This window comes from Dromaius novaehollandiae, chromosome 2 (genome assembly GCF_036370855.1).
Source record: "Dromaius novaehollandiae isolate bDroNov1 chromosome 2, bDroNov1.hap1, whole genome shotgun sequence".
NCBI lineage: Eukaryota > Metazoa > Chordata > Aves > Casuariiformes > Dromaiidae > Dromaius > Dromaius novaehollandiae.
The window spans coordinates 21,867,560-21,887,310 of record NC_088099.1 but is presented as its reverse complement, the minus strand read 5'-3'; the positions used below and the strand labels follow the sequence as shown (position 1 = coordinate 21,887,310).

Here is a 19,751-nt window from a genome sequence, read left to right as displayed (position 1 = left end):
TCTTATAAAGTGTGCAGATATGCTTCACTAACTCTTATCTCATTGCCTAAAATTGGGATTCCTAGCTAAGAACAGCAAAAAACTATTTTCTGATTTCCCTATTTAATTTATTTGATGTTTTCTATTTATAAATGTGAATATCCAGAAATTGCTCAAATGGTCTTGAATGCTCATCTCATGCAGATATGGTGAGATTTTGCTGGGTAGAATTAAATGCAATAGTATTTGTCTCAGAATGTGAAAAGTCCAAGAATTATTTTAGTTATTTTAATTACTATTACAACATCAATCTAACAAGATGTTTATATAAGCTTTTATATCATACTTCTCAGTGATTATGTCTAGTCTGTTTTTCCTGCTGTCCTGGCAAATAGTAATTTAACAAGAATAATGAATGCACTTTTTTTCATTACCAGTAAGGGCTGTCAGTGATAGACAAATAATGTCAGAGATGTAAGTCTGTAATAAGTACACCAATATACCAAGGCAAATTGTAGAAGCAGAAGATAAGTTCTCCAAAATCACTAATACTGCAAAATTAGGAGAAATCAAGAACTCAGAGGCAGAGCTTTTGATCTGCTTCCACAGTTCTTTAGCAAGAAGGTATCTCTGGCAGCCAGAGGCATCAAGATGGCATACGAATCCATTTTCTTTCTTTAAGTTGTGAGCATCTTTCCTTTGGTTAGTGATTTTTAGCTCTGCTTCACAGAAAGCCAGGCACAGATCACGGCTTTGGCACCATAGCCGATTGCAGAGTTTTTTTTAAACAGACCTCTGTAAGTCTCTCATAGTTTCTCTCTAGTGTCTCCTCCATTGGTGATGGGGAAGTAGATCCTCAGATCAGGTAGATAATGTATCCAGGTTCCTGGACTTCCACCAATATATAATTGCTAGGTTGGGGAGTAAAGTTGTGAAAACTGTAGCAGGTATTAGTCTATACAGTACAGTACTTGGGCTAACTCTGGCTTCCATCAAAACTGGACAATGCCCAGGGTCTGAGATAATAAAGTTAATAGAAGCTCCTCTACCCATGAGCCAGCTTCAGGGTCACATGGGGTGTTCCCAGATGCCCCAAGCTGCATCACCTCAGAAGACTTTAATTATACTCAGACCAAAACAGAAGTGTCCAGAGAATCACGAAGCTCCTGACAGTTCCTTTGCAGTTTTCTCTCTTAGTCAAACAAGCAGTGATTTGGAGGAAAATGATCAGTAGAAGTTGTGTAATCTTACCCAGTTTAAATAAGAAAATTAACAGGGAGAAATGAAAGAAACAATTCCACAAGACATTTCGTGGTGAGTGTGTGTCTCTATTAAGCTTATTGCATTTCTGAATATGCGAACTAAAATCAAGGCTTTCCCTTGGGCTCTCTGGGCTGAAGCATACTCTCTTAGAGAAACCACTTCACTCTGGTTTGGTTTTTCAGAAACTCCTCTGCTATTTCCCTTCTAGTTTATATGCTGCAAGGGCCGCCCAATAAACCCACACTGAACTGTTCACTCGAGTGGCAGCTCTGCCTTTGCCTAGTGACAGCCTCTCTCATGCGAAACTTTTCATTGTTCAGCCGCTGCTGGCAGTTTCTTTTCCAGCTAAGTAACCACAGTCCTTTGTATTACTAAGGCTTTTAACATATGGTTTTACTTAGCACTAGCCATCTGATAAGAAAATGAACATTTTCTTTGCAAAAGTCTCATTTCTTTGTACATGTAATATTTTGTATGAGATAGTTTGGTTGGGGGGGGGTTGGGTTTTTTTGCAGAAAAGAAAAATTAATGATTTGTTCTTTGCTCCATTTAAAAATACATACTGCTTTCTCTTGGTCTTCAGTTCCCTATGTCATCTTTTCACTTCTCTGATCTGGACTTTAGCTACCTCTCAAGAAAAATACACATCATCTGTCTTGCCTATAAATCAGCATGGCCAGGCACTTGCAGAGTGGGTGGCAGAGCACTTTCTGTGGCAAAAAGAGCCTTCACTGTAGACTTCGTGACGTGCTTCAGATAGTGGTAACTGATGTCGAAGAGGAACAGTTAGCTATCCCTAACATACACAGGGTTTTGTAAATTACAAAACTGATATTCATATCTATAACTGAAATATGAATGTTGTACAAAAGGTATATAGGCCAAAACATATCATCATGGCAAGTGTAGATTTGGTTTATGGAGCTTTGGTTGGCTTACATGACATTAAGCCAAGCTCTTATTGTTTTCAGAACTATAAAAAAAAGGGAAAGGCATCTTTTTTGAGGCGTATGTCACAAACTGGTTACTGGCTCATACTACAAAGTGCTTTAGAGCATTCCTGTTCCTGTCAAATACATTGCTTGGTATTTTCAGGTTGAGAAGAGTGTTGTTTCATGTGCGTATTTTCAACAGAGATTTTTGGAGAACAAGTTTTAAAACAAGCTCTTTTACAAAAGCAATGTCATGGCTATTTTAAGAAGTAATTCCTCATCAGCTTACTTCATTGCTGTTACTTAGAGCCATTTAAAATTTTGTTTTTCAGCAGACACACATTTTTTCCCCAAAAAGCATTTTTTTTGCCAGAACATTTTTCCCATTTTAGAAAATTTTTTCCATCTAAGGATAAAGAGGTAGTTTTATTAATGTAATGGGTGGGTGCTAAGAATTGCTAAGTATGATGTTGTGATACATTAACTGTTCCATTTCAACTGGAACCTTCCATCCATCTTCTACTAGAAAATAAGTAATAGAAAATAAAAAAACTCTAACAAGATCCTGGATGTTAGAGTCATTCAAATAAATAATGTAATTGTTGCAAAAAAAATTAGGTAAAGACTGAACTATCATAATGGCTTTCAAGAGCTACTGATTATATATTCTCACAATGGAGTCTGCTCCTTGCAATTATACAGAAGTGTAATTTGTTTATACTGTGCATTCAGTATGACATGTGAATGCTTTTAATATATGACACGTTGTTTTAGACGTTTTTTAAAAACACACAGGAAATTACTGCCTAAAGTGTTTTTTGTTCTAATTCATCTGGATGCTAAAGTGCACATAAAACTAGAAATAATAACATTGGATAGGCTTAAGTTTACGTACCTTGTTCATGCAGGGCCTTAGAAGGGAGAAGACAGCTGTCAATATAGATGTTTCATTTTTCTGTCACCTGTGTATCCCGTCTTCATAGAAATTTCATAGAAACAAGAAAGAATAGCAACTTCAAAGGCCTCCTTGTCTGTGTTGGTTTGAACCTGTGTTCCTCCTGAACCTGTTCCTCCTCACACTTGGCAAACATTGTCTAAAAGCTTCCTGAGTGATACTGATTTTTGTGCACACCTAGAAGCAGTAAACACACACACACATATGTAGAATTGTTGTCATCTTCAAGATTGCTGCCTTAATCAGTTTTGCTCCTAGATCAAGTGATGTGCATCCAGTGTTATTCCTCTGAAGACACTGAAGTGACAGTCTAGTATACCCAACAGAAGGGACAGCACAGTTCAATTTTGCTGTCTCCAAATGTAAACAAAGTGTTGGAAATGAGTCTGCCAACCAAAAGCCCATGATCAAAGAGCTGTGCTCTTTTAGGGTGCTGTATGCCATTTTTGATCTTGAAAGTTTTCCAATAAAGTTTACTTAGCCAAGAAAGTCTACTGCTGAGTATGTTAAAATACCACAGGTATAGAGCATATTTTGGAGCGGAAAGATTCAGAGACAAAATGCATTTTTAAATCATGTCAGTGTCCTTCATCAGTTGGAAGTGTGCTTTCATATTTAAGTAGTGCTATACATGTAGTTTTCCCTCTCACTGTTTGTGTGAGTGTGCATTTGTATATAATGAAGACATTGGAATATGCCTTCTTGATATACACATGGCTTATATATAAGCCCATCCTTAGTTTTAGTTATATTTCCTATTCTCTTTCCTATTTGTTTTCATTCTACTACTTAGAAGCAGATTGTGCTTCTAGGTATAGTACTTCTGGAGAGTTTTGGAAAAGAGCTCTATCAACTCCTCCCACAAAGGAAAGATTAAGCGGCTCAGGAAATCGTAGGTCTGAAAAATTTTTCATTGACTAAATGAATCAACCATGAGCATTTACCACTGACAGAAAATCGGGTCACAGATACGATAAGCCAGTTTTCTGTGGAAGTCTATTCAGGAATAAGTTAATTTTACATTTCCTGCTTAAGTTGTAGTGGCAATGATAAAATGTCCAGGCTCAATAGTAGCTTCAGCCTTTGAATCTCTGGGATGGTTTGAAATGACTGTGTTTCTTTCCAAGTTGTTCTGAAGCATGACTGGAGTTCTCATTAGAATGATCTCCATGCAAGGGCTGCCTGCTTTCCAGCTCTCATCCACCTCCTGCTCTCCATTTTTGTCTAAAGTAAAGCTGCATCCAGCAAACACTTGGAAATACACTCTGTGGTTACTAATTACCTGGTCTGATTTATTTAGTTATGTGTTCCACCACAATCAAGTCCTTTCCTTTCCTATTGTATCTGCCTTAGTATTAGTTATAATGGTGACATTTATACTCTAAATGGGATGAAAGCATGAAAGGGAGAGTGTATGTAATGGTGACATTTATACTCTAAATGCGATGAAAGCATGAAAGGGAGAGTGTGTGTAGAGACAGGAGCATTGTGCCAGGGATGAATAAGCACAGAAGTATTAAAGGTAGTTGTAATACATGAATATGGTTTAAAAGGTTTTGCATATATTGTCTTCTGAATATTTTTGAGGAACGGTTACAAGGTTATAGATCTACTCAAGAATGTGTTAAAATTCATGTGCACATGACCCTAGAGCTCATAAGTGGCACAAATATCCTCTGGAATGATAAGTATTTAAAATGTCTAAATAAGCATGAGAGAATACTTCTCAAGGGAGTGACATTTTAAAAGCAGACATCAATAAATAGGAAATAATTAAAGTGTATTTCAGGGACTATGCTTTGGCAGAACTGTTCGCTATCCTAAAATGATGAGCAATAGAGTAAATTTACAGCTGTAATTGTATATTCCAAAAATTCAGATTTATAAATGAGTTGTAAAAATGCAAGGACAGAATTTTTATTTAACCTGTCTTTCTCCCTATCAATTAGCAAAAGAGAAAATTGGTATTTAGGTGTTTACGCGAAAGACTCTCCAAAAAACAAGTTGCAGTTAAGCCCTAAGAATTAATTTAGTAGTTTAGGAGGTGGCTAGATATTTAAATACTATGTCTTTGAATATATAGGTGTGTTTTAAATGAAACTAAAGGCAGCTAGTTCTCTAATTCAATTAACATTGCAGAGTGTTTCCAAATGTGTATTTTACTGTATTTTATCCAAGCCTGGCTTTCTTTTCTTAGGTCTCCTGTCATATTCACTTGAGTAGACTTCATGGTACTTCATCATAATTGCTAGCAGCCATACAGGACAATGTTTCCAAACAGCAAGCTTTTTCTTCTTTATAGCGTAATATGAAATCTAGGCATAGTTCAGCAAACACAGTTAGCAGGCATTTAGAAACATGTTTCAGGAGAGGACAGGAGTGGAAGGATGCCTAAAGCCCTCCAGAAACTTCTGTTAATTTTTCTGTGCTCTCAGAGGTTTCTTGTGTCATTTTAAACAAGCCGTAAACAAGTCTGTCTCATCTCCCAGTGGTAAGAATGTAGATAATACCATTAAGAAAGTTGTGTTGCACACAAATAGTTTTTGAATAGCATGTTAACTGCAGTTGGCTGGAAAAAGGTATTTCTACCCTGAGGATAATTCCTGCTGTTCAAATTCCTTTTTAGTTCTGGAGTTTCATAGGGAAGGAGTATCCTGTTTTAGGGATAGATTTATCTTCATCTTGTGTCGTAATCCAGTGATACTAAATGTACGAAGAAAGAACCTCTTGGGCTTGACAGTAAATGGGGCTGGGGAGGAAAAGAGAATCTCACTATGACTGAGGAAGGAAAAAAAGGCACAAACCAGCATAAATCCTGTTGAAATTGCAGTGGAGACTGCCAACTTGCCAATAAAGAATTGAATTTCTGTGAAACAGCATTTTCCAAAAACAGTTTTTTCTGTTAGGAAATTTCCAGCCAGCTCTAATGTTCATCACATTAGAAGGAGAAAAAGGAGAAAGAAAACAACAGTTCAGCATAAGCTACCATTTGGTAAACACTTTAAGAGCTGACATGCAAATGTGAGTTTTGAACATCTAACTGTAGCTCCAAAGTTTCTCAATTTTGACAAACAAGGCAAAAGCTAAAATAACAATTAAGCAAAGATTCATTGTAGGGCAATGGGAGTTTCTAAGTTAGGCCTATAGATTGGGGTGTCTAAAGAAGTTAGTTCTGTCTTCAAAGTGGAGTTGGCAAGCCTAAGTGATACAAATGCATTTGCAGACCATTTATTGTTAAAATAGCAGGGTTTTCCTACCATTAAAATAAACATTGCTTTGATTTTAAGGAAACTGTAGTGTCACTACAGTGCCATCATTCACCATAGATGGCTGTTCTTCCTCAAAGTAAGAATTCCAGTTCCAAACCAGTAAGTGGTTTTGCATAAGCCCTTCTGATAGAAGCAGCCTGTGGCACAGTAAAAATCAGAAGATAACTGTGGAGTCTGGGATGAACAGGATAAACAAGTGAGACCTGACACTGCAGCGAATGCACCAGAATTGCAACTTGGCTTATAATCATGAGAAATACCTCCGTGCGCCACCCTTCATCTGGCTTTTTTTTTTTTTTTAAGTTATCACCTCCTTTTGTCTGAAGCTCTCCCTTACTCTGTATGTCTGCAAGTAGGAAAATTAGTTAGCCTCTGTTCTGAAGAGGTGACCCTTTGCAGAGATGAAACAAAAAGGCAGATTGCAAAAAGGACAGAAAGCAAGATGGAAGGTGTATGGTGGTAATTGGCTCGTTTTGATAATGACACATTTCTGGATTTTGTCCATAACTGGAATTGTTCTTCCTTTTTTTTTGCTCTGTTTTTCTTCTTATATAAAAAATGGCTTCTTGAACTGCTGATTTCTTTGTTCATCTTGGATCTTCTTCTTCCGGTAGCCAATGCAGGCTTTTTCCTGCAATTTTAGCTCTTACTTAATTCATTGTAAAATTGGTGGGGGTGTTAATTTCTCTCAGATGACCCTTTAATACTCTGGCAATGCCTAATTAAACCTGCCACTTTATTAAATCTTTTCAGAAGTTACTGAAATGGTCTCAATATTTTTTTTTTATTGTAGGTTTCATATATACTGGAGAAGTTGTGCATCGAATGCTAACAGCCACACAGTATATTGCACCCTTAATGGCAAATTTTGACCCCAGTGTGTCAAGAAATTCAACAGTCAGATACTTTGATAATGGTATGTAGTAGTCCTTCATAGATGAATGTGTCTGTGTCCCTTGACTCTTCATGTTTTCCTAAGTAACTATTTTTGAGGGAAAAATTGAAGATATTTCAAAGTATTTTTTAACTCACAGGCTATATAAAGAATGTGGCTAAACATCCATAAACAGTTCATAATTCAGAACATGGTTAAATAGTCATGAATGCCTTTTCCTTCTGGATGTTGAAACATGCAAACTCAAATACTAGCAATGTGTTTGATCAATTTTAAAAGGAAAAGTCTGTCTTCTGTAAAAGTGCATGTTCCTTTTACTTCGATATATATAGGAAATACTGTCCATCTACTAGCTAAAATGAAAATAGTGTTGTGGAATGCTGTCATAAACATACACAGAGGCAGGGCAGATATGAGGTTAATAAATATGTCAATGACTAAATGTGCATTGAGTTCCAGGATTGGAATGCAATACACTCATCTACAGCGGTAGTTCTCAACAGTTCCTTGTAGAAAAGATTGAAAGGGTAAAAGGCAAACTGCAATGTTATACTTGAGGCACTGTGAGATATTTCAAGGGCCTTAAACATGCGGATACTTGTCTCACAAAATCAGTTATAATCAGCATTTTAGAAATGTGACCTATGTGATTAAATGACATCTGGTGCCTTACCTCAGGCCCCTAGTCACCAAATAGAAAGGCAGTGACTATGTATTTTGAATTTAAAACCTGGCAATAACACCTTGACATCTATGATTATTTTAAATGTTCCTGGGTAAGCCCCTTCCATCATACAAACGTAGTACATTTATTCACACTGAATTTAAGCACAGATTACAGACATGACTAAAAATAAGTCACATTTCCAGCCAGGTGTGTTATCCAGAAGCTTCATTCTGAAATTTTTATTCTCCAGATCAGGGGATCAGGAATCAAAATATATCCTGTAACCCATGCCTCCAGTCATAACCCTTCCTTACAATCTAGTAATTATTTGTAGAATTCATTTGTTAAAAAATTAAATAAACCAGACTTACATGAGAAACCCTGCTCCTTGCATTGCGAATGTTCAAACAGAAAAAATAATTATTTTCATCCCATAAATTATTTGACACTCTGTCCTATGATTTGTCATCTGCACTGAAAGAATCTGAATATTCTGGGAAAGATGTTGTTAATTCTCATTGTTTTCCTGACTTACAGTCTTCATACCAGGTGTAGCAGCTGTGTCACATTTCTTTCATGGCAGGGTTGAACAGTCTTTTGAGAAATTGCATCCCTCCTCATGCATAGGGCATGATGTTCTTTTGGATCCCATGTGCTTTAGGACAAAGAATTTGCTGTCTTACTCCAAATGAAAAGAAACTGGGCAAGTTGCATCTTCAGTTCCTCATTTCTCATTCATTCCTGTCTTATTCTTCTGGGCATATGTGCTGCTTTAGAGCCACATCTATAGGACATAATTTAGTGACCTGTCCAAGTTTCACTCATGGAGCTGCTTTACAAGGAATTTTTCTCCACCTATATCTATATAAAGGATGCTGGGAGTGAAGAGGCAATGTTTTAAAGGCAGGTGACCTCCACTTTAGTATGTGATTCTGAGATGCATATAAATCTGAGGAACTCAAAGACTGATTATAAAGTTTTGGCTATTTTGCTCCAAGAATTAGAATTCCTGTAAAATTAAGTTTAAAATAAAGAAGTATTCAGAAAGCATTTAATGAATGTAGACACAAAAGGAAAAATGCACCGTGTGCACAGTGAGCATGCACTGCACCCACAAAGGCCAATGGTGTGATAAACTTACTGCAGTATGCCTCAAAAATTTGCATGTTCACAGTTTTGTAACATTCACTGACAAGGTATGTTAGTGAAAGTTACTGCCCTGAAGATCTGTGACGAAAGATGTTTCAAGGAGATATCAAAAATGCATTGAGGTAGCAGCATACTGACCCACCTTGAACATTCCAGCAAGAAACGAAATTAAAATATTGTGAATCAAAGCACATAACTCCCATTAGTGCCAAAGAGGAGAAAGCATATAGTCTTACATATGAAAAAGACATTTTCAGTTAACAGTTTTGGTGATAAGCATCTTTCAGCCAAGCTGCATGAATGTGTCTGTAACCCTCAACATCTGTAAAACATGCTCACAGGGTACGCAAGTCGCTTGGGGTACATTTTTAGTGTGATAAGTGGATATTCAGCCAGAGAACTCCCGTGAATATTAACAGGCCTCTTGCAACTAAATCTCTGCACACCAGACTCAATATTTACCCTGTCCATGGATTCTTAGAGGCTTTAATTTAAACTACATTTATTTATTGCCAGCACCTAATATTCTTCAACTTGCAGAACCTCAATGAGTGCTTATACTGTGCAGAAAAATTAATGCTGTTTATATTAATGCATAGTTAATGGAAGACTCTGAATTCCTCAAATAATACCTTTCACGAAACCAGCTATGCTATTAGCACGTCACCCTTCAAAGCCATCTAGCTCTATGTAGTGTGAGGAAAGGCACTGCAGAGCAGTGGCGGCAGCAGCACACCTGAACCGTGAATGCTGGATCCTGCCCTCGGTGGCTGCGGACTCCTTGTGCGACTTTGAACAAGTCACTGCACTCCCCTTGCTTTAGGAGACTTGTGTGTGACTAGTCGAGGTAGTTAACCGTGGCACCGCAGTGTCCACCTTTACGAGGATTTGGAATGCAACTTGTGTTTGTAATATCTTTGGCACTTCAAGATGCTGGGCCAAAAGTTGGTGAACAGAGACAAATCACTGTTCTTGTTTCGAATAACTGAACTTAAGTACTTTTCCTACAGTCAGTTAATATTTTTCTCACATTTTTTCTTCCCTTTGCCTCTCTACCCCCACTCTGGGGTTCACAGGCACAGCACTAGTTGTCCAGTGGGATCATGTACATCTACAGGATAATTACAACCTGGGCAGTTTCACTTTTCAGGCCACCCTTCTCAATGATGGGCGTATCATTTTCGGCTACAAAGAAGTAAGTTGGGTCTGAAAATTGTCATTTAAATAGACAAATCACTTTATACCTGTTAGGAATTTCCCTGCTTTTTTCTTTTTGGATATTTGAAAGTTCTGCTGTATAAGATCATTTTCATATTTTGCTTGTAAGATCCCTGTTTTGCTGAAAATGAAATTTTACTCTAAAGGTGATATTCATGTGATGGACTTGAAAGCCACTTGCTTCCTAGCACCAATATGTTTTTGTCTCTATTGGGATCTTCTACTTTAGTTTCTCAACTTTCACTCTGCATTCTCCAAGTGTTTCAGAATTTCAGTTGTTGTTACTTTAGATGAATTATTTTCTCATGGCTAGAGTCATGCTGAGTATATACTTCCAGGTGAATTTCATGCAAATGAGCATTGAAAGGTAGATAAGCTCATGTCTGTAGGGGCAAAGAATGCTTTCTTTAATTTTTGGTTATTTTAATCTGTTTGGCAAGGAGGGTTCATTTTTTTCTTGAACATGTATATGTCTTGATTATCCTCTGTATATAGAAAGGTAATCAGTGATATAAGTGATCAGTCAGACTTGGGGAAATCTGGATTCTATTCTCCCTCTGCGACAGGCTAGTTGTGTGCCTTCAACCTCATTTTTCATGCCTCTGTCTTAGACGTGCACCTAAATGAAGCAGAAATAATGGTACTCCTCTCCCCTTCATTAAAATGCTAGTGATGATCTGGGTTATTCTACTAGTGGTGGTAATATATTCACTTGAGATGCATGTCTTTGCACCTTGCAAGCAGGATTGCTGCAGGATATTCTTGCTGGATAATTTCTGCAGAACTTCTGGTTCATAGAAACTTCTGGTACGCATATGTACCTGACTTTCTTTAACCTAAAAGGCATGCACAAGATGTGCTCTAGTTCTCAGTTTGTTTCTGAATGTTATAGAGATTGGTAGTTTTAATCTACGAAAATGCAACTTATTTCAGTGTTGACTTCAGCTTCAGGAAAGCTTTGGTCTTATTAGCACTGTGGAGGTTGTGCTTGACCACAGGGGTGTGCATCAAAGCTTTCCTTTTCTCCAGTTGTTGAAAATGATAATCTTTTAAGGACTACAGAAATGTTCCTGCCTTCCAGGCCCAGAGAAGTGGGAAGGGACACTACTTCAATTTGTAATTTTAAAATACATCTGACAAGAATTGCATATGAATTCTAGCATTAAAATGGTGGCATTTTCAGGAAGCCACTATTCTTGGTTATCAAATGCTTTGCCCTTTCTGTCACCTTCCTGCCCTGCACAAAAATGAATGTAATATGAATGATAGAAGCTATTGCTCTAAATTCATTTTGCACAAATGTAAATGATGGTGCAGAATGCCAGGCAATGGAAACTTTCCTTCAGTTAGGGAGACGAGGAAAAGGACCACCTAGTTAATCCCATGTGGTTCCCTGGAACTGCATGTAACTATATTATGTAATCTGTTCATAAACTCAACAAGTTCGATTCTACAGCTAGGTAGGCTGTTTGCTCTCACTGCTTCTATTGGGAACCTCTTCCATAATCAAGTTGTTTTCACCATGAGAAATATTATTAATATTCTTTTCATTAATCCTGAGACAGAAAGAATTGGAATCTACAAATCTGATAGATTTGTTTTTTCCACTGCTGAATGTATAAAATCCCATTGCATAGTACAACCTTTCACAAGTTATTTTTGTCCCAAATGCCATTATCAAATGGCACTTTAGAACTCTTGCACATAGTTAAGAAAAGAGATTTTTTTTTAAAGCACTAAGTTACGTACTTGTGATCTGTAAATCTTTTAACCAAAGAGCTTTTGTGAAATCTCTGAATATCACAACTAGTGTATTCCATTTGGAATTGTCTGGGGGAGGGATTTGGAGGCTAAGATTTCTAGTACACCACAATCTGTATTTGCAGCCTGCCTTACTTCATTAAAAATACCTCAGCTGTTCTCCTCAGTGAGGAAAATTGAATAAAATTTCCAATCACTGACCAGACAAAAGCTGTCTGGAGAGAAAAAGTGAGACACTTGTAAATTAAAACTTGACTCTGGTGCTTGTAAGTCTGGCTAGGAATTGATTTATTTTCCAGTGCTGCATCGACTTCATTGCTTTCTGAGGAAGTTCTTCTGGAACCATTTCTCTTGCTGGTGAGTCATGTTGTCAGGAGTCCCATTAGCTCCAGTAGGACTACTTGTGTGACTGCTCACTAGCATGAATAAGAGTTGCACAAGCATATTTCTATCATGTTTTTGTTGCCATTTCATATTAGCACGACAGTTCATCAGAAATTACAGTAGTGTGTGGTGAATCCGCAAAATCTTCATTGCATCGTTGTTGGAAGTTTCCAAACTGAAGCACAAATGTAAGACATGAAGCAAAAAGGTTGCCAGTGACATTATAAAGCATCCCGTAGTGGCCTGGTATTACTGAGGCCAGGAGTTTATCTTGAAGAATCCACTTCTAAAATAACTTTGTTTCTCTATTTAAAGGAGGTAGAAATAGGGACTTCTATGTCAAGAGTACTTCAGGTAAATTTTGTTTCTTATTTCCTATTTATTCAAACCATTGGAGATTCCCTTTTTCAGGGAGAGATTACCCCACGTCAGGCTTGCTAGCCAGATAAACACAGTGCTGAGTACAGAGACAGGACTTTGCCGGGGGATTGCTGAGTAGTACAGGGGTTGTTTTGCCCCACCTTCTGCATCCCGCGCTTCGCCTAATAGGAAGCAGTCTAGAACAGACTGGTCTTATCCAAAATCCAGAGTCAATTCTGAAAAAGTGAAAATTTAGAAAAGAAGCTGGACCACCAGAGATATTGAAAACTGTAGAGACATCAGAATATTTTTCAGAAAAGTCAAATGGTAGGAAAAGGAGCCATGAACCCAACTTTTGAAATATAAAAACTGCTTAAAATGCACAATGAGCTTGAGTTTGGTGCTTTGTCTAGTTGTTATTTGCTCTGAACAGGCTAATCTAACCCTAATAAAAACCTTAGCTATTATGTTTGCTAATCTGTTTTTTGATATTCCTCTTGTAGTATGATATCAGATTTAATTAAGGAAAAACATCAGAATATCAAATAATATCAGAGTAAAATCAGAATTAATATCAACACTGCATTAAATTGAGAATATCAACTTTCTATACTTTCTATACTCGGCCTTTTCTATACGCCAAGTACAGTTTTCTGTGTATTCCTTGGAAGAAAAAAAACTAGCAAGGGTCTAAAGCATGTCAAATATTTATTCCTTATCAATTTAGTTTGCTTACAGTGCACAGGACTTCCTTTTTAAATACTGCTTTGCTTACACCCTTATTGTTCTGGCAAGTGGAAAGGAAATGTCAGGAAATAGATCATCTGGCAGGAAAGTTTTGTTCGTGCACCTCTAGAATATATCGAATACTTTTTTCTGAATACATTCAAATACATTAAAAGGTATACTTTTGTAGGTTGGAGTAATGAATGATCATTTCTTATATTCTGAATTTCACAGACGTTCAATTCTCAAGAGCGTTTCTGTCTTTTTTTTTTTTTTTTTTTTGTTAAACAAAATTGCTCTTCGGTATAGTCCCTTCCCATTAGTGCTAACGCTAATGTTCCTTAGTGTAACATTTGCTTTCTTTTTCTCTCCGTGATTAATATGGGACAAATTAGGCAAAGGTGCCAAAGGCTTTATTAATGGTTTAAGATATGTTCCTTAATTTCATTGAATTGAAGTCTTTCTTTGTTCATTTAAATAGTAATGATTCTTTATTCATGCAGTCATCCAGAAACCATTATAAAATTTGAAATGCTTGTCAAATTGCCCAATATTTGAAGTCAGAAATAATTCTAAAAGGAACTTGTAGTAGAATTTCTTCCTACTGTGAAAGGAGATGGAAGTGAATGGAACTAAGTACTGGCATTTGGATACAGTTGATGTTCCCGCTATTTCTGATGAAAAAATATCTGTTTTAAGTAACAACGTTCAAAACATGGAAATGGGATATTTGTTTTGATAAAGTGATCAATTTATGCAACTTAAAACTCTTTGTTTATGAGTGACATCCCAGTTGGTTCATGAGAAAATGAGTGAGATGCCAAAAATATATTGTGAATTTAGATGAATAAGGTTTACAAAAAATCCTGAGAGAGGAATTTTGTTTCTATGGAAATATTTCTAGTGATACAAAACAAAAGAAAACCACATTATTGTAGGAGATAAAGGGAAAATAAGGGCTATAGATGCATTGCCAAAGTTTTACTGTGACATTTCAACCTCTTTTTAAAACAATTTAATTGAGTGGGACATATATGCATATACTTGTCAAATGCTAACAAGATAATGTATAATTACTGACAATTGAAATAATTATTGGGAGCAGTACCACAACTGAGACGATGTGCACTCATCACCAATTAAGTTTCGTGCAGTTTGGTAATTAATGACTGTTGAGAAAACTGGCAACAAAAACTCTATGTAAATAATATTGTATTCCTACTTATTATTCTGCAGCATACTCTGGATCTTATCTATGACTCAGTTTTGAAATGGGGCAGTGATTGCACCCCGCTTACCACCTCCTTCAGCATAAGGCCAAAGGCAATCATTTTATTCCGTTCTAAAGGACAGGATTCTCACCTGTCCTCAAGGAAAGTTGAAACAAATAAAATTCGAGAACTCTCTGATGGAAAATACTGTCTAGATTACTGTTCCCAATTTCATCATGAATTCTAAATATCTCCTCTGTTGTTGAAATACACAATTGCAATCATAGATGTCAATGACCCCAGGATAATACGCCTTTGGGAAATTCATTCATAAACTGGTGATTTGTAGAACATAAGAGCTTATGTTGTCTGTGGTAGAACTAAGGTACATTTTGGAATGATTTTAGTTAAAATTCATTCTTCAAATGTAATGTCATAAAATTCCTGCCACCCATTACTGAGTACTTGCACATTCCTTGCTCTCTGCCTGTTTAGCTATTCAGCCTGTCATGACATATCTTGTCCTTCAGATGAGGAAAACAGAAGGCTAGATATCTGCTTGCTACCTTTGTATATCTGTAGTTTTCAATAAATAATTTTATCATTTATTGCAAGCCTTCTGTCAAAAGGGCCTGTTTCTTCATAAGCCATCATATGGGTAAAAGCCCATTTTATCCTGACATCTCATTCAAAGGATTTCACCTATAAAGTACCACTCATACACTCATTATAGAGAGACTGGGGTATTCAGTTCTGTAAAATGTCTTATTTTCCCACACTGCAAAAAATAAATATAGATGTGTTTATAGATGCAGATTTACTAATGTGTTTATAGATGCAGATTTAATAATGTTGTAGTTCTTCAAGAGAAGAAAGAGTCATGGATTACAGTTCTGCACTGACAGCATTCACGTTCTGTATGACTAGTTGTTAGGCTATATTTCAGTTTGAAGAGTTGGCTATATTGTCTTAATTTATGAGACTTCTTTACCTTTCACAAACACCTCCCTGCTTCTAAAGCATATACACAAATCTTTGCCTTTTTTGAAGCTGCTAGTCTGTTAGCCTAGACCCTACTATAACTTTCTGCAGTTGAGAAGCTTAGCTTGCTTGCCATTTTCATTTTAAGAGAATGATTCTGTAAGTTCTTCACTCTCCTTAGAAAGCCTAGCACAAGAGCACAGACATCTGCAGGGACTTTGATAAAATCTATTGAGATATTTCTGCTCCAGAATTTTGTAATTTCTACAGAAGTTTTTATTTGTATTTTCTGTTCTACTTGGCTCCAGCCTCCTATTCTAGTACCAGATATCACTGAGTCTTCCATAATCTTTGTTATATAATGAAACTGAAAGTGACTTTCAAGCTCTGAACTAAGTTGTATTGAATATAAAATGAAAACATTTTGGGCATTTGTACTGCAAATACTCATCACTCCTTCCTGCCAAAACAATTTTAATTTGCTGTTATTGTCATTGTTGAGGAAAAATGCAAATTATTCAAGTATTCATGAATTCCTTATTCGGTGATAAGGAACTAGACTTAAAATTAAGGAGGCTTACTCTGGAGGAGGCCTCAATGCAGCTTCTCCTGGTTTGCACTCACATGTAAAAATGCGTATAATTATGTTGGTGTATCAGACACAATTTATGCTTGAATCCATTTTGCCAGCACACTTGATCACACACCTACTCTAATACCAATTCCATCTAGATTTTGTGTTCATAAAACTCTGATCCTTTTCTTCATCTCTTATGATTCCTTTGTAACTAGGAAGAAATGTGTCTTCACATTAATAGTTACAGCCTTCTCATCAGTGCTTTTTCTGCCTTGATTTTCAATAGCTTCTCTAGAGCCTCTTCCTTCTCTCTTTAAAGTCTTTCTTTCATATTTAATATAAGCTTTCCTCTACAGTATTCTGGTGTCATGAATAATTACCTTCTTTTGTTTATACTTTCATGCTGAAGAAAGTTTATAGACTGTTTCTGACCTCTCTGAGTGTTTTATTTTGAAAATTTTGAAAATATGGTTCTTTCAGCCTCTACTTATGTCATGTTCTCCGATAACTGCATCAAAGCTAAGCCGATATAAGCCAACCGATGTAAGAATAGCAATATTTAAAAAGCTGCTTCTGTTTTTCACATTGATTTAATATCATGCCTTATGTCATACCAGAGCACATGCTGTATGCAAGAAGTGGTAAATAAATGCAGCCAAACCGGTACAAATTCTCCAGATTGTGGAGAGAGAGGAAGAATTGGAAATTTAGGACAGTATTTAATTCATCAGAACTCACTTTTTCTGTTCATATTCTTGAATTTAAATGTAATCAGTAGAAAGCACAACTATGTTTTGGGTACAAAGAAAAGCAGAACAAACTACTGATGCTCAACTTAAATACCAGAAGTCATACTATTAGTTGATATGTAGACAATACTGAATCCTCATTTGCTGGATGTGTAACCAGCTTTTTACTTTGGCATTTCTCTGCTAAATGAGAAGTAATGGCCAATGATATTTTTTTTATAGTTTTTACATAGCCAAAGCCAGAGCAGGTTATTAGATCAGCTCATGTAGCACCTTATATCTCACTCTCTTACACTTGATCCAGTTTTGTGTGTGTTTAGCCTAGGAATTTCTAGTTAACTGAACTTTCAATAAGGTGTTCAGTTTTGATCTGAAAGGAGCAAGGGATAGACAATCACAATTTCCCTTGGTAGTGTATGCCAGTGGTTAACAACATTTGATCATAAAAACATTTGCTTTACTCTATTTTGAATGTGTCTGTCTGCAGCTTCCAGCCTTGCTTCTGGTTATATCCTTCTGTGCTTCCCTTTCAGAACTGCTGCTTCCAGAACACAGTCCCCAAACCTCTACTTTGCATTCTTTGTGCCCTGAGTTATAACTTTGCAATTTTTGCAAGGGCTAATCTTACTGATTCTTTGGCAATATTTCATTATCTATCACTCTGCCAGACTGGGTCCTCTACAGACCTGTTCGGCAGTAAATTTAAGTGTCCTTCCCCTTCTCTAATAAAACTGTTGAATACTAGTTCCGGTGTCTGGAGAATCAGGATATACTGTTAAGATACTCTGTCAGTCTGACCTGATTCCTCAGTGCTGGCTGCTATTTGTGATCAGTCTAGTTAACAGTGTTGTATAAATGTTACATATAAATTGTATGTCACTAAGTCAAACACCTTACAGACTTCTAAAGCTTTTACATCTATGGAAAGATCAGCCAAACTTGAAATCTCCTCAAAGAATGAAATCAAGTTTGACAAGACCTATTTTCATAAAACCATGTTGCTTGGCATCAATATTCTGTCCTGTAAAACTGTACTGGTCTATAGCTTTTAAAGTCTTTTTCTTTGTTCCTGTAGAAATTGGCAAGCTAGCATCTGACATTTTCCAGCTTTTCCACAACATTGGTGATTTCCCTGCTACTCCAAGACATATCAAACATGAGTATCAATGGGCCAGAGCTCTCTTCAGATAGCTCTTCAGTTTTCAGTGCAAGTTATCCAAGCCATATGCTTCGCAATTTGTGTGTTTACTAATGTATGAGAGGTATTGCCTCCTTCTCTCTGTCTGATACTAGCACTTCATCCTACTTTGTTGTCACCTGGTGGAAATAAATTACTGAAAAATCCTGCTCTTTTCTGCATCATCATTAATAGTGGTTGTTGCACCTCTAAGCATTGATGTGTATATTTTTATATAAGATGCAAAGCAAACTGGTATAAATAAAAATTAATCAATCAATCTTCAAAAACTCATAGTCATGCTATGCCATTTTGTATAATATATTTATTTAGGACTTCTGATTTACACCAGCTAAATACTTATTCTGACAGTGCTGTTGTTTTCAGACTGAACTTTTTGAGTTAAATATTTCACGCATATCTTTCTGTTTTGTCTTCCAGATTCCTGTCTCTGTGACACAGATAAGTTCAACCAACCACCCTGTGAAAGTGGGACTCTCAGATGCATTTGTGGTAGTGCATAGGATCCAGCAAATTCCCAGTATGTAGTATGTAATGGTGCTAATGGTTTGGAGGCTGGGAAGTACGTATAAGCTGATTTCATCAGGGATGATTAGCTGTACAACAAATCACTTAACTAATTTCAGCTTGTTAATTCAAGTGTAATTTTATTTGCTTGGTAACTCCCAATGTGGCTTTCTCTGTCATTGTTTCTTATGAGCTGATAAATTAAGTAAATAAAACTAAATGGCCAGCCAAATATGCAAAATTGAACAGTCAACCAACACAATTTGTTATTCCATAGGATACTCTATCTGGAATGCGTCCTTATCCTTAGGAGGGAAGAAGCAACCTGTTCAGAAAATTCTTCTGTATCCAAGTAAAAAAAGATAAAAATATCCAAGCTGGACGTTCCTGATACTTTAAATTCTGAACTTCAAATTCTTATATGCATTTTAGTGAGAGGAAAGAGGAGGAGAAGTAGTTATTAACTAGCACCTTGGGCTCGCATAATCTTGGCAACAGCAATGCAGGTGACATTTAATTTTCTCTGCCATTAAGTATACTAAAAAACTAAGAACAGTCATCACCTCTGATTTCCTTAATGCTTTGCTTTAATGTACCTTGTCCAGAACCCTTTTAGACTTCTTAGCCATTTTGGAGTATGCTTGCTTTCCAAGTGTGCTCTTTTTATTTACCTGTTTGGAGCAAATTTGCTACATTCAATTTGCGTCATACCCTAATAGCACGGTGTAGGTGGAAGGAGTTGCACTTGAATGAGCTTCCTAGGGCTGCCTCCAGAGTGTGCTGGGTCCAGGCATATTCTCCTAATGTGAACCCTGGCAGATGTATGGCACAAACAAGGCTAGTAGGGACTGGCCAGATCCAGCCTGTTTGTAAGGTAGAGGAGGGCCACTATGGGAGTCGCTGCAGCGGTCATCTCTCTCAGGCTATTGTTCCCCTCTTCATCACATTTGAACACTCTTTGGTATGAAGG

At 36.8% G+C, this 19,751-nt stretch overlaps 1 protein-coding gene across 1 annotated transcript in view; it reads left to right on the top strand.

Moving 5' to 3' along the window:
• The window catches only part of PLXDC2 (plexin domain containing 2), a 273,041-nt gene that overhangs the window by 191,149 nt on the left and 62,141 nt on the right, over positions 1-19,751 (top strand). Inside the window, exons 5-7 of the mRNA XM_064505957.1 lie at positions 7,192-7,314; positions 10,186-10,304; positions 18,695-18,794. Of these exons, the coding sequence (XP_064362027.1) occupies positions 7,192-7,314; positions 10,186-10,304; positions 18,695-18,794 (342 nt within the window). The remainder of the gene's footprint in view (positions 1-7,191; positions 7,315-10,185; positions 10,305-18,694; positions 18,795-19,751) is intronic.